Here is a 14,082-nt window from a genome sequence, read left to right on the forward strand (position 1 = left end):
GGATGGTGATAGTGGTGGTGATGTTGATGATGCTATTGGTGATGGTGGTATAGTGACGGTCATATGAAGAATGATTAATGTAGTGAGTAAAGTGGCATAGTGAGTAGAGTGTGTGTGTGTGTGTGTGTGTGTGTGTGTGTGTGTGTGTGTGTGTGTGGGGAGATGTGATCGAGAGAGAGAGATGTATATGGTCAATAATACTAGTAATAAAGACAAGAGGTATATAGTAATGAACGTATAAACAAAGTAAGGGTAAGTATAAGGAATAAGTATAAGTATAAGGGGTAATATTAGAGGAATGTTATAGCCTAAGATGTGGGATGCTGTAATAAGGGGTGTAGTAATCTCTCTCTCTCTCTCTCTCTCTCTCTCTCAAAGGGCCAGTCGTAATGTAACTTATGTATGTGCGGTGTGTATATTTATGTATGTGCGGTGTATGTTTATGTATTTATGTTTATGTAATGGTAATGTTGATGTTACGATGTTATTACTGTGCGCTTTAAAAACTGTGGTCATTAAGCGCTTAACTACTGAATTGTCCAAGAGTTTATTACATCATCGACAGTTAAGAAATTACGAGATATAATTTTTGTTTTAAATAATATAATGATAGTAGTAATACACATAATAATACCGGCTATTATTATATTAATGATTATAATAACTAATAGTAATAATAATGATAAGATGCTAGTAATGTTTATAGTAGTAATTACAAGTCATAATGGTGATAATCCTCTCCACATCATCATCATCATCATCATCATCATCATCATCATTTTCTATAATTTTATTTGTTGTCGTTTGGGTAAAAATGTTGTTGTTTTTGGGCTTAAACTTTTGAGAAGAATAAAGACGAGTTGTGACGCGAGGGTGACGGGCTCCCCTGCTGTGTACACCTATAAGGCCGCCCCGCCCCGCCCCGCCCCGCCCCGCCCCCGCCCCGCCCCCGCCCCCAACCTCCCATTTGTAGTACCTTTCCTTCCTTGTCCCGACCCGTTTTGCCCCGCTCCACACTCCTTTTTACACCCCCATTCATGCACCCTCCTTGCCCTGCCCTGCTCTTCCTCTCTCCCCTACACACACACACACACACACACACACACACCAGGTGAGGTTCGTCAGCGTGGTCTGAGGCACCCTGGGGCTGCCTACCTCTGATGTGGGCCTCCTCCTCCTCCTCCTTCTTCCTCGTCCTCCCCCTCCTCCTCCTCCTCCTCTCCTCCTCTCCTCCCTTCTCCTTCTCCTCCTCCTCCTCCTCTCCTCCTCCTCCTCCCTCCTCCTTCCTTCTCCTCCTCCTCCTCCTCCTCCTCTCCTCCTCCTCCTCCTCCTCCCTCCTCCTCCTCCTCCTCTCTCCTCCTCCTTCTTCCCTCTCCCCTCTTTCCTCCTTCCCTTCCCCATATTATTTATATTTCCTCCCATGCTTATATATTTTACCTAAATATTTTCCTTTTTTTCGCTATATATTTTCAAGCTCATACACGTGAGTCAGCTACCCATTCTGCAGCTGGGTCGACTTTGGGGTGCTCCTCTAAATAGCCGGCTGTATAGGACTCGAACCCGGGGACGATCGAGTAAGGAGGCGAGTGTTGTATCATCTCTGCCTAGAAAATGATACTTCCCGCACTCATTAACGAGTTATCTCATGTTTCTAACACGTTAAAAACTTGTTCTTCCTCTGTGTATTCTTCTCCTTGTTCTATTTACAGTCTTTCGTCTTTCTTTTTTCCTCATATTTTTATGGTTTCTCTCTCTCTCTCTCTCTCTCTCTCTCTCTCTCTCTCTCTCTCTCTCTCTCTCTCTCTCTCTCTCTCTCTCTCTCTCTCTCAAGATTATGATCAGATTAATCTCTTGTCAAAGGTCAAGGTCACAGCTGGAGGTCAAGAGGTCAAATGCGGCAGAGAGCGTAGTATTTCTTTTGTCTTTCCCGAGGTACTGTTGTTGTTTGACTTGATTCTTAATTTTATTTCTACCGTCTTGTATATTTGGTATTTTTATTTTTGTTTTAGAATTTTAGGTTGGATCTTTTGTCTCTTTTTTATTATTTTTTGTTTCATGTTTTTCTTTAGAATTTTGGTCGGAACTTTTTAATTTTTTATTATTATTCAACTTTGATTCATATCCTAAACTACCCACTAACTATCTGATGGTTAGCTACTATTAAAGGAAAAATTCCCTCAGAAATTTCCTTCAAGACAAAGTTATTTTTTCATTAATTTCTTTCCCCAAAATCTGTGACATTCTTCTCCGTGTCAACAAGCTCTCAATAACTTTTCTATAGATTTCATTCTGTTGAATATTTTCCAGGAAACTATTGTTATTTTCTTACACCATCCACCAGCAACGAAAACTCCAGCAAATTACACTCATTTCCCCCAAAGTTTCCAAGGACCAATGACTACCTGTAGATAAATCCTCAGCTGGTCCCCGAAGACAGACTAACCTCAGCACAGTAGTTGTAGAAATGTCGGAAGCTTAAGGAGGAACTCGACAACAAGACGACCCCCTCCCCTGCCCCCTCCTTCGTGACTGACAGGTAGCAACAGTTGTCTGGCTCAGGGTAAACAAACACAGATGGCGAGGCATAATCCACTTGAGACAGGGAGTGGTAGAGGTTGCAGTGGTGAGTTGTGTAGGGTGGGGTTGTGTAGAAGGAGGGGGTGAGGGGTTGTGTAGAGGGAGGGGGTGGGGGTGAGGGGTAGGGTCTTTAACACCTGATGGAAATGTGGGGAGGTAAATGGCGTCTCCTCTCTTCACCATCTCGTCCTCTGTTACACTTCTCCCCTTCCTCCCCAGGCTACACTATACGCCCCTTCCCCCAAGACCACGCCTCTTCTATGCCACGTCCTTCCTCCTCTAATAACCACCGGCAGTGACCGGAAGAAAGTTTCAGGGCGGGAGGAAGTGTCAGGCAGTACACGAGGGTCAGACTACTGTCCACATTACTGCCCTACTGCTCGTTTTGTTATTATTATTATTACTATTATTATTATTATTATTATTATTATTATTACTGTATTATTATTGTTATTATTGTTATTATTGTTATTATTATTCATCTTGTTTCGGTTTATCTGTTGTCCCAAATAATTTATGTTCTCTCTTTCATGAAGAAGGAAAGTTTTACCCTGTAAAATATCAGGAAACTTTACCAAATATCCAAGAACAGGAGAATGCTATGCCACTCACCCACCCACCTACCTTATACCTCAGCTAACAGGTTTGGTTTCGGGAGTTTGTGTTGATAACCGAGAGGAAAATAATCGACCCAACAACGTCCACTACAATTTGTGTGTTGTTTGAGTCTATATGATTGTTTTGATATTTACACCGTGGCTTATTTAACTATTGTGTTTACTTCCGGCGGGAAACATGATTCATCATCTTCCAGGTTCCGGATTCCTATTGGTTGATAAATTCATTTTTGTTTATCGGTTTTTACGGTATATATATATATATATATATATACATATATATATATATATATATAAATATATATATATATATATATATATATATATATATATATATATATATATATATATATATATATATATATATATATATATATGCTGATAACCACAAGGAAAGAAGAAAACACGAAGTTCCCAAGGGCTTTCGTGTAATTCACGTGTGTTTAGCGGACAGGGGCTCCCCTCAGCTGAATAAAATCGTCTGGAGTTAACCAGAATAAAAATACCTAAGGGATACTCTGCCCTCTAAATGGTTAATAACGTCACCAAGTAAGAAGAAAATATAATTTATAATATAGTCTGAGAATTAACTTGTACCTGTATGTCCTTGAGAATTGTCTTCTAAAATGCCGAGAATTCGGGATTTCAGAGTTTGTTTACATTCTCAGCGATGCTCTCTCGCTTCTCCCTTAAGGCTTCATGGCCGGGTCCTTCTCTCCATACTTTATTATGATTTTAATTAACATTAAGGTGATTACATTTCCTTACGTCTCAGGATTTTTATGTATTAATGAGATATTTTATTTGTAGGTTGTTGGTACAGAAAGACAAACAGTTACAGCTGAGAATTGGGTCAATGCTGATGAAATGAAAGAAAACTTGGTATTAAAAGAAAAAAACACAGACAGATACGTCACGTGGGTCACAATGTGTTCACACCCACACACACACACACACACACACACACACACACACACACACACACAGTCAGTGAGTGTAAATTAATAATTGGAACTAAACTGACATCTTCTTTAACTCAAATTACAACAACAATTAATCTCAGTTCCTCGTCTACACCAGGCGTTATGAGAGCCGTGAACCATGGGCCGTAGGGTTTGGGTTGTGTTGTGAGTTGTTTGTTTGGGGTTATGACTCGTCATGAGTCGAATAGATCTGGCTCTCCTCTCCAGCCTCAATATGGGTATGTTAGGATCGTGGGCCGTGGGTCTGGTTCTCCTCCGTCGCCTCACTGCGGCCTGTTAGTGAGTGTGGGTCAGCGGGGTCCCCATGGGGAACCTCTGGGAATTTATGACACCCGGCACGACCTGTGTAGTGTGTGTGTGTGTGTGTGTGTCCTGTTGTTGAGCTCTTGTGTCGTCCAGCGCTAATCTCTGGTTTGTCGTGTGTGTGTGTGTGTGTGTGTGTGTGTGTGTGTGTGTGTGTGTGTGTGTGTGTGTTCTCATGGCCTCTCTCATTAGCTATCCATTTTTATATCCACGTCTATTCCCTCCCTCCTTCCCACCCCTTCTCTCTTCCTTCTCACACACCTTCCACCTTCTTTCTTCCTTCCTTCCTTCCACTTGTCCTCCCTCCCTCCCATTATCTTCTCTCCCTACCTCACCTCCCCCTCACTCCCCTCACAAAATAATCAGGGTTGAGCCAGCTGGGCCACACCACAACATAAGCAGCCTCACTTAGTTGCTTGAATCTGATGACCTCCTGCCCCTACCTCCTCTTCCTCCACCTCTCCCTGATGACCTCCTGCCCCTACCTCCTCTTCCTCCACCTCTCCCCCTTCCTCCTCCTCCTCCTCCTCCACCTCTCCTCCCCCTTCCTCCTCCCTCCTCCTCCTCTGGCCTGCCCTGCCCTAAATACACAAATTAAAATGATACAATTGTGCTTGAGATGCCACGCCCCTTGTTATTCTTCCCCACGCCCCTTTTTTCTTCATTCCCCACGCCTCTGTTATTCTTCCCACGCCCCTTGTTATTCTTCCCCACGCCCTTGTTGTTTTTCCCCACGCCTCTTGTTATTCTTCCCCACGCCCTTGTTATGCCTCTTCCCCACGCCCTGCTGAGCCCTTTCCTCCCCACGCCCCCTTGCAGTTATTCTTCATTCCCCACACTCCCTTTCATAACCAGTTTTAGAATGGGGGAAAGGAACGGGATGGAGAAGAGCGGATGAGAGGGAAGAGGGGGAGGTGGGAGGATAGGGGGAGGGTAGTGGGAAGGAAGAATACAGGAAAGGAGATGATGAAGGAAGGGCAGGTGAAGGGAAGGAATGCGGGAATGAGGGGAGAAGATGAGAAAGGATGGTAAAGGAAAATGAAGGGAAGGGGAATGAGGGAAAGGAAAAGAGGAGAGATATGAGGGGGAGAGTTAGGGGAAGGGAGGAATGAGGGAGGGGAGAGAGGGAAGCAATGACAACAGCTGGGAGGGCTGGGAGGCCACCAGTAAAACACAACTAAACCATAACTCAACCTCCCTCACACCTCCTCACCCCCTCACACCTCCTCACCTCACACCTCACCCCCACTCCCTCCCTCCCCCCGGGGCTGTAGGGAGGAGAGGCGAAGAGGGGATTAGAGGAGACGAGAAAGAGACATATATAAAAAAGAAAGAAAGATATACATACTAGTAGACAGACAGACAGACAGACAGACAGACAGATAGACAGACAGACAGACAGACAGACAGACAGACAGACATTTCCTCGAGTCTTAAACACTTGATGATAAAAGAAATAATGAAAATAAGTGAAATTGTACACACACACACACACACACACACACACACACACACACACACACACAAAATTCCGGGGGTGTGTTGTAAAAGTACTGTACCTGCTGATTATAATGAGAATTGGTATCTAAAGTACGTGTTGATAAAAGCGTAGTAGTAGTAGTAGTAGTAGTAGTAGTAGTAGTAGTAGTAGTAGTAGTATCTAAAACAGAGTGACTTCATAACCATATCCCTGTATACACGTGTGCTCCCTTGTATTTGTGTATAACGCGTGTATGCCTGCATGTATCTATCTACACATATGTATATATTTTTTTTTTGGACTATACTATGCCCTTTTCATTACACATACATACATAGTCGTGAGGTCGTGGAGCATCGGGAGTCGATCATTATATGCAAAATACAAAGGGGGAAGGTGAAGGGGAATTTGATACACAATATACCCGGGAATGTAAAGTGTGATATTATACACCATATATCTTGCCGGACAACGCTTAGGGTATAGCGTATGTTAGTCCTGGGGTTATACTCGCACCTGGGACCCGTCATGAGAGAGGGGGAGAGTGAGAGAGGAAAAGAGAGAGAGAGAAGAAAGACATTTGGCGTTGCTGGTTGCTATATAGAGTTAGAAGTCATCATGTTTTGTTATTGTATGTGTGTGTGTATGGTAGTGTTTGTGTGCTTATTACCATCGAGAGAGAGTGAGTCTACACATCTTATTTTAACCCTATAAATTATTGATTGTATTTATGATCGGATATTGAATCAGAATGTCGGATCGGTTAGTGAATTCGGATAACAGATCATAGTGTTGGATCGACCTTGACTTCTCCCCAAGTCATGCGGACAGACATTACCCGTTCCCTTATCCGCCTTCAGATCAAAGCAAACCCGACGGGGAAGGGTGATATCAAGACGCTTGCTCGTGCTGTTCTCGCTTTATTAATGATCTATATATATGGAAGCTTATATACTTACTGAAGGAATGAGAATTACTGCTTGTTATGACCAAGTGTTTATGGATTATGTTACCAGAGTTAGAAGTTACTGCCTTGAGACTGAGGATGGTGGGTTAATTCTTGGTATGGTGGGTTAATCCTTGGTATGGTGGGTTAATCCTTGGTATGGTGTCATTGTGTGTAGTGAGGGGTCCCTAAGCCTGGGGTGGAGGAGAGAGGGCCAGAGGAAGGTGTGGTGGCGGCGGCGGGGGCCTCCCATACGTGACAGTGTGAAACGTAACATTGCCTGTGGTTTAATGTTAATGGTATTTGCCTCTTAATTGTGACACGCTTTATTTGTCATCGTTAATTATATGTAACGGCAATACATGTACCATAGACTATGAATATTGTTTTGTTTTCGACGATATATATATATATATATATATATATATATATATATATATATATATATATATATATATATATATATATATATATATATATATATATATATTTTGAATGGAAGTATGCCTTTCTTTAAAAATTAATGTAATAATTGTGTAGAAATAGTTATTAAACTGGAGTAGGTGCCTCTTTCCATGATGTTACGTAGACCAATAGCAGCAGCAACAGTGTTGACGGTGTGGTGTCTTACAGGCAAGTGATTGTGGAGTGTGTGGGGCGGTGGGGCGGAGCAACGAGCGTAGCCCCGCCCACCTGCACGCTGGCCCCGCCCTGCCTCTGGTGCTGGCGGGCGCCTGGGCCTCCCCGAGGTGTGAGACGCGACCCTACGGCATGTTCCTCACTCGCCACCTCCTCTTCAGGTAAACAAACTTCCACTCTGTCACTTCTTATGTGTGTAAAGAATCTTAGATGTGGTAGTTGATCTGTTTTAGAATTATCGGTGAAGAATAAATACACAATATGGATACAGGAGGTGAAAGTATATGTTTAGATGTGCGTTAAGGTGTGTGTGTGTGTGTGTGTGTGTGTGTGTGTGTGTGTGTGTGTGTGTGTGTGTGTGTGTGTGTGCGCCCTACATTTAAAATGTTGTAGGTGGACAGAAATCTTGTGAGAGAGAAGAGAGTTCCATAGTCAAGCAGTGTGAGAAATGCAGGAGGTAAATTATGATTGAAGAGTTCGACTAACATAAAGTTGCACGGAGTAGCCTTGGCATGATTAGAAGTGGCATGAGTTGTGACTCGGGTTTAAGAAAGGACGATTGCCTGAATTTCCCTCATACACTGACCATGGGAATAATGATTAAAGTGAGAGAGCAAAAAGATGGATATAGAAGTAAAATGTGTTAAAGTGTGTTAATGATAATCTGATGTAAATGGTTGTTGATCTCCACGTTGTGTCCCCCCTCAGCCCGGCTCGTCAGGAGTGGTCAATGACTCTACGCTACTACCATGACCCAGAGTGTTCCCGCCCTTCCTTCACCCTCCACGCCACCGGTACCTACGCCCACGCCACGCCCGCCCCTTACGCCCATGACTTTACCGTCAGCCGCCTTGTACTGACACCAGAAGACGCTGATTTGGCCAGCGCCCTCAACTCCTACAAAGGAAAGGAGTGCGGGCGACCGGGGAAGTGGACCCCCAAGAAATCGCAAGATGTGACGTCGACAGGAGGGTGTAAGGCTGTGGGCGTGCGGGTGCCAGTCGTCGAGAAGGAGATTATCCGAACGGGTGTGGATGAGACGGGCGGTATGTGGCTGATGCTGGGACAAACGGCCACCACTCCCCGGCAGTTGGGCGACACCCCTCGACCCACCAGCTGGGGACCAACTCTCATCAGCTGCAGACACTACAACACCCATGAACAAGATAACTCTCTCCGACCTATGGTGGGGGCTCGTGTCGCCTCCTCTGCTGCCTCTCTTACTTACACCAAACCCATAATTGTCGCGCTCTTGGTCCTGTTGGCGCTTACCTGGAAACCCTGAGAGGGAGAGTGAAATTTCTTTGGTTACCCACAAAGATAAAAAATGGGCTATTATAGAAAACGAGAAAGTTTCAAGCCCATCCTAAGATCAAATATATTGTATTTGAACTTTGCGATTATGTGACTATTATAGCGATCAGTTAATTGTAGATGTAGAATTCGTTAATATTAGATTTCACTCGGTTTGCTGTTTGTGAAAACATTGTCCACTAATGTTCGCCAAAACAGTGTACTGTACCGTAGACTCGTTGTCGACGCACGGCGATGCACCCTCCATAAGCTTTAAACAAACTTAAATGTTGTAATATATTTGAAGCTCATGCTCTTTACCTATATTAATACATACAACAGTACATTTTAACATCTGCCTCAAGAGCACTTGTATATTTTTTTTATTTTTTCTGTCCCATTTTGTTTTAACATTCCATTTAGCTGTACAAGAACATAGAATTACATGTAATTGGTGTATTAGCTTTAAGATGTAGACGATTTGGTAAATGTTACTCTAGCTTCCCAGTAACGAAAGTTCTTCATATATTTTCAGATGATTAAATTTTACATATGAAATCGTCCAGCCACAGATTTGATGTATTGATTTGACTAACACCCTGCATGTGCTTAGTTTGCCATTGATAAGTACAGTATCATTAGCTCTGAGTCACGTTCAAAGATCTTGGAGAGGTTGTACGTGGGTTTAAACTTCACTAAACTTCACCTTCCCAGCACACAACACCAGCGGAGATAGAGTTGAGTGACAACACACACACACACACACACACACACACACACACACACACACACACACACACACACACACACAGGTTTAACTTGGACTATTGAGCATATCTATTTTCGGCAGCGAGTTCCCATAAATAGGAAAGTCTTATCTAGGTGCACAACTCGGTATCTATAGAGACGAGTTTGGATACTAATGATCAGTAATGGAGTACATGATGCCATATTAGTTAATGGATTACGGATTCATTATGGTTTGAGTTACAGAGAGACAAATCAACTATTATTATACAGTATTGCTGAACGCGAGTGTAAGCCACTCAAGCCATCATGTCCATTACACCCATGTCCTCGTGTGCTGTTTATTGAGATCTAAACAAAACATTAATCCCTTCTTTCCGCCCAAAAGGTTTGACAAGTTAAATAGTAAGCATTTTATTATTATTTTAACTAGGATATTGAAGGCGTTTGGTGTTATATCGTGTGTTCAATTTATGACTTACACATATATGCATCATCCAGTTGGTTGTATATTTACTTAGCATATTGGTTTCTTTAGTAAGAGGCTTATACTCTCATAATATATAACTTTGTGCAAGTAAATCACTGTAGGTGCGCGTGATCTAGGTATATGCATATAACTTTGTGTATAGAACTTGTCAGATAAAGAGAAAGAAAAGTGATTGGCATAAATGCTTTTCAATACTTTATAAAGCAGCGAAAATATAGAAATGTTTGTGTGAAATTTCGATTGCCTAACAAATTTATGAACTGAATTTATAGTTTGGGAGTGAACAGTTTAATGGTGACTGTCCTGCAGGCATTATTTGGGTGAGATAAAGAGGCAAGATATTGACGCTTCTTAGAATTATATTTTAGGGTATATTAATATTGTATGGTCTGCAGTAAACTTCAACTCAATTTTAAAATTATCCAGTGAAATATATTACTGAAATAGTCGTACATATCAACAAGAACTCAGTAATACATTTTTCACCATTCTCAGAAGACTACTTAAAGATCTGGTATCTCATGAAATAAAAACAACAACAGGTTTCCTAAAATGCGTTGGTTTACTCTGGGCCAGATGACTCGGTGTGCCCGTCTTGGCCGTGACTGACCCACAGCAACCTACACCCTGAACCGCCTACCTCAGCCTCATATTAAAACACGGCGTCCATACCAATGACTTTACTAAATCAACCCTAACATTATCACTATTAGTACTTTATGATTTGCAAGTATAATTAGGTTTCCTTGTATATATTGTAACTTACTTTATACTTTAGGCAGCTGTAGAGTGCAGTTACACCGTAAGAGTGTAGCTGAATTTGTGTTGTAAGAAACTTTGTAGGTTAGGATGATATGATTGAGGGATAAGTGAGTCCTCTGCTGCGCGTTTCAGAGTTGGCTGAGTATCTCCCTCTGGTGCCGCTGAGTGAGCACCGATTAGCTCTTAGTTTATGAATATTTACTTAATGTGTAGATCTGTAGATTATATGTGTAAAAAGTGGATTATAAGTGTATTATATTATAGTGTTAAATGTTAGTTAAGAACTTTGCACTTCAAACCAGTTCCTGTACTCATTTCGTCGCAAGATCTACCTGGCGCAAATCCCTCGCTCATGGTTCTTACTCTCTGCGATGGCGGCGTCTGAAAAGAGGGAATATATGTAGAGTTGTTTTGCGACCTGAGCTACATCATATTGGTTCATGAATACTTCACCGTTCCAGCATTGTCCAGGAGGGGTGCATGTAAATATGTCCATGTTTTATGTCGTCGCTTTTCGGTGTTTAGCAAGTAAGGAAATAAAGATGAAAGTTTCCTGCAGTTATGGGAACACATAATCGAGTTTTTTGTTCAGACTTAGTAAGTTTTGCGCACAAATTATTTTCAAGTTAATGGCAAATTTTCATTATTATTCGATAGAACACCCTCTCACTTATTAGAAGCTCCGGTTTAAAAAGATAATCAAGGACAAGGAAATTTTTTTTTGCCGAGGTTGGCATAAGCACTCCTTATTCTCTGGCTCACACCAAGCTACCACTCTTGATCTAAGTAATGCAGAATCTAGTCAAAATGTTTTTGTGTTCATTACCTGGCAGAGTTTATAGCAGTAGATGTAAAGTTCGTGGTTTGGGGGTCTGAGGCATCTTGTGACCTACAACAGTATGTCCGGTTGAATGTTTATCACCACCAAGTTTTCTTCTCCACTAAATGAATATTGCTGAAGCTGTACACTGAAGAAAAATGAACCAAATAAGGAATTGAAAGGAACAAATACATTAACTACGCTGTTAGGTATGTGGTGATGTGTTAGTAGTTCTGTAGATCTAACTGTAATATTGTCGAAGGCTATATACTGTACTCAGATTTATCCTTTATGCCATAGTTTCTTTGTATCTGCAGTGTTTAAGTATTCCGCCTACCTATTTATAGTGTGATAATAACTATTTCTACCTAACACTTTTATCTGGCTTTTCTTGGTTTATGTTCATTTATTTGTTACTTGATCCACATACTGTATTGGTGTGAGAGGCTGTCAAGCAGAACTCCTTCCCTCTCTTCCTCTTTGTTCCCAAACCTCTTTTCTTACTTTTTTACAACCTTCGAGTACTTTAGTCTTAAATTCGTACTCTCGGTACTCCACCAGATAGCATTCTTACTCCCAATTAATACTCTAACCTCAACTTTGTACTGTATGATAATTATGTGCTTGATCGTACCTTCACCTATTACAGTATAGTACTCCAACCCCCAGTTACAGTTTAAGGCCTTCGTTACAGTAGCAGCTCTTTAACTAGACACAGACAGAAGTCCTACACCCTGCATGAGCTCCTGTGTCGCATTCTCAACAACAGTTACAGTATTATGGCGAATACATTTTTAAAATTACGTATGACATATGTTACTACAATTATAGCAAGGCTAGATGTTGAATCTAAGCAGTTGATTGTCAGTGTCTGTCATTTGTCTATCAGATGCCAAAATTGTTATTATAAAATGGAGAAACTCAACCCAGATTTAAGTGTGGTTCATCCCCCCCAAAAATGCTTATTATCGATCGGTCAAATCCATGATACTGGTATTATTAGTAGAGTACTTAGAAAACTTACTGTATACATTGTCACAATAACAGCTCTGTTTAACGTGAGATATGAATTAGAGTTATTATTTGATATAAACATCTCATACTTTTTTCTACTTTAACAGTGCAGTAAATCTAGGCCTCATATCAGGACATCCCACCAATAATCATTTGTAGGATTTTTGTAGGAGACACAGCATTAAAGACGTAAAAAATACCAGTTAATTTGTTCCTGTCAACTCCAGCTGCTTATAGCCATCGTCATGGAGTCAATTTGGACGCTCTTCCATGGAGTTCAGGAGAAAGTAAGCATCATCTAGTGTTATTGTGTTGTAGTAGGTCGTAAAATGAAAACTTTTTTGCTGATATTAAACGTCTCGTGTAATTTTACTACATACATGAGTACCACTAAATTGATAGTGTCGATTAATCCTATTGGATTCTTGTGGGTATGACGTACCTGTAACGGTAGTTCGTTTAAAGCTGGTAAACACCCGTAAGCCAGGCGGCTCCATCATTACCTAATTCGGCCAAACTTCTTTCATGTCATTTAGTTTTCAAGTACAATTTAGTGTTGTGTCCTCTTGTCTCGTACACTCTTCTAAAGGTTAACCTCATTATTCACGAGTTTTCGATAAGCAAGAGTGAAGTAAAGTGATGAGGTAAATGGTGGAGAACACTTGGCTTATACAGCTTATTTAACAGCAAGTAGACAACTTTATCGAAAGCTGAACACGTGTATTGAATAAATTTAAAACTGAAAGTTGTTTTCTTGAACCTTGTCCAAATTTTTTCACTCATTTTCCGTTGAATTTGCATCATAATAATTGCTTAAGAAAATTCCAGAAATAAAAAGGGCTATGTAAACGTAAGTATTTACAACAGCTTGTAAACAAACATGGAATATGATAATGAATAGACGGATAGACTTTTTGTAAAGGGTTGAAGGAGTCTTGTGGTTTTTAGGTGATGAATTGTCACGACTACATTCCTTGAGACTCTTATTATATCTGAGAAGGTTCTTATCTTGGCAGGTTTTCTCAAGTTATTCCAGTTTCCTTTTGTACTAACACTGGACCTATGAAGAACAATCTCATTAAATGGGAGGATTAAACTACCCACCGAGCTAGTTCACTCATGCATACCAGTTGGTTGTACAGTATACCAGGCATCGGGAACAAGTTTTGTCCAGAGTTGCCAACTTAGCGACTTTGTAGCTAGATCTAGAGTTTTTTTGTTTTTTTCTAGCGACATTTTAGAGCGATTTGCGACTTGTCTCAAATCTAGAGATAGCCACAGAAATCTAGCGACTTTCTGGATACTTTTGGACTGTCCATGTAAACTCAGTTTTCCTAATTTCGAGCCATAATATATAGCAACGGGGTTACAGGGACAATAAATAATAAGAAAAGTTTAATGCATTTCAACG

At 41.2% G+C, this 14,082-nt stretch overlaps 1 protein-coding gene across 2 annotated transcripts in view; it reads left to right on the forward strand.

Moving 5' to 3' along the window:
* The window catches only part of LOC121867198 (protein APCDD1-like), a 122,675-nt gene extending 109,259 nt beyond the window's left edge, over positions 1-13,416 (forward strand). For both annotated transcript variants that reach the window (XM_042367009.1, XM_042367008.1), the window contains exons 7-8: positions 7,540-7,706; positions 8,254-13,416. In XM_042367009.1, coding sequence (XP_042222943.1) covers positions 7,540-7,706; positions 8,254-8,830 — 744 coding nt within the window. In that variant the 3' untranslated portion in view covers positions 8,831-13,416. The remainder of the gene's footprint in view (positions 1-7,539; positions 7,707-8,253) is intronic.
* The last annotated feature ends 666 nt before the right edge of the window (positions 13,417-14,082 follow it).

The sequence above is a fragment of the Homarus americanus genome, unplaced genomic scaffold, assembly GCF_018991925.1.
Source record: "Homarus americanus isolate GMGI-L3 unplaced genomic scaffold, GMGI_Hamer_2.0 scaffold6317, whole genome shotgun sequence".
Lineage (NCBI taxonomy): Eukaryota > Metazoa > Arthropoda > Malacostraca > Decapoda > Nephropidae > Homarus > Homarus americanus.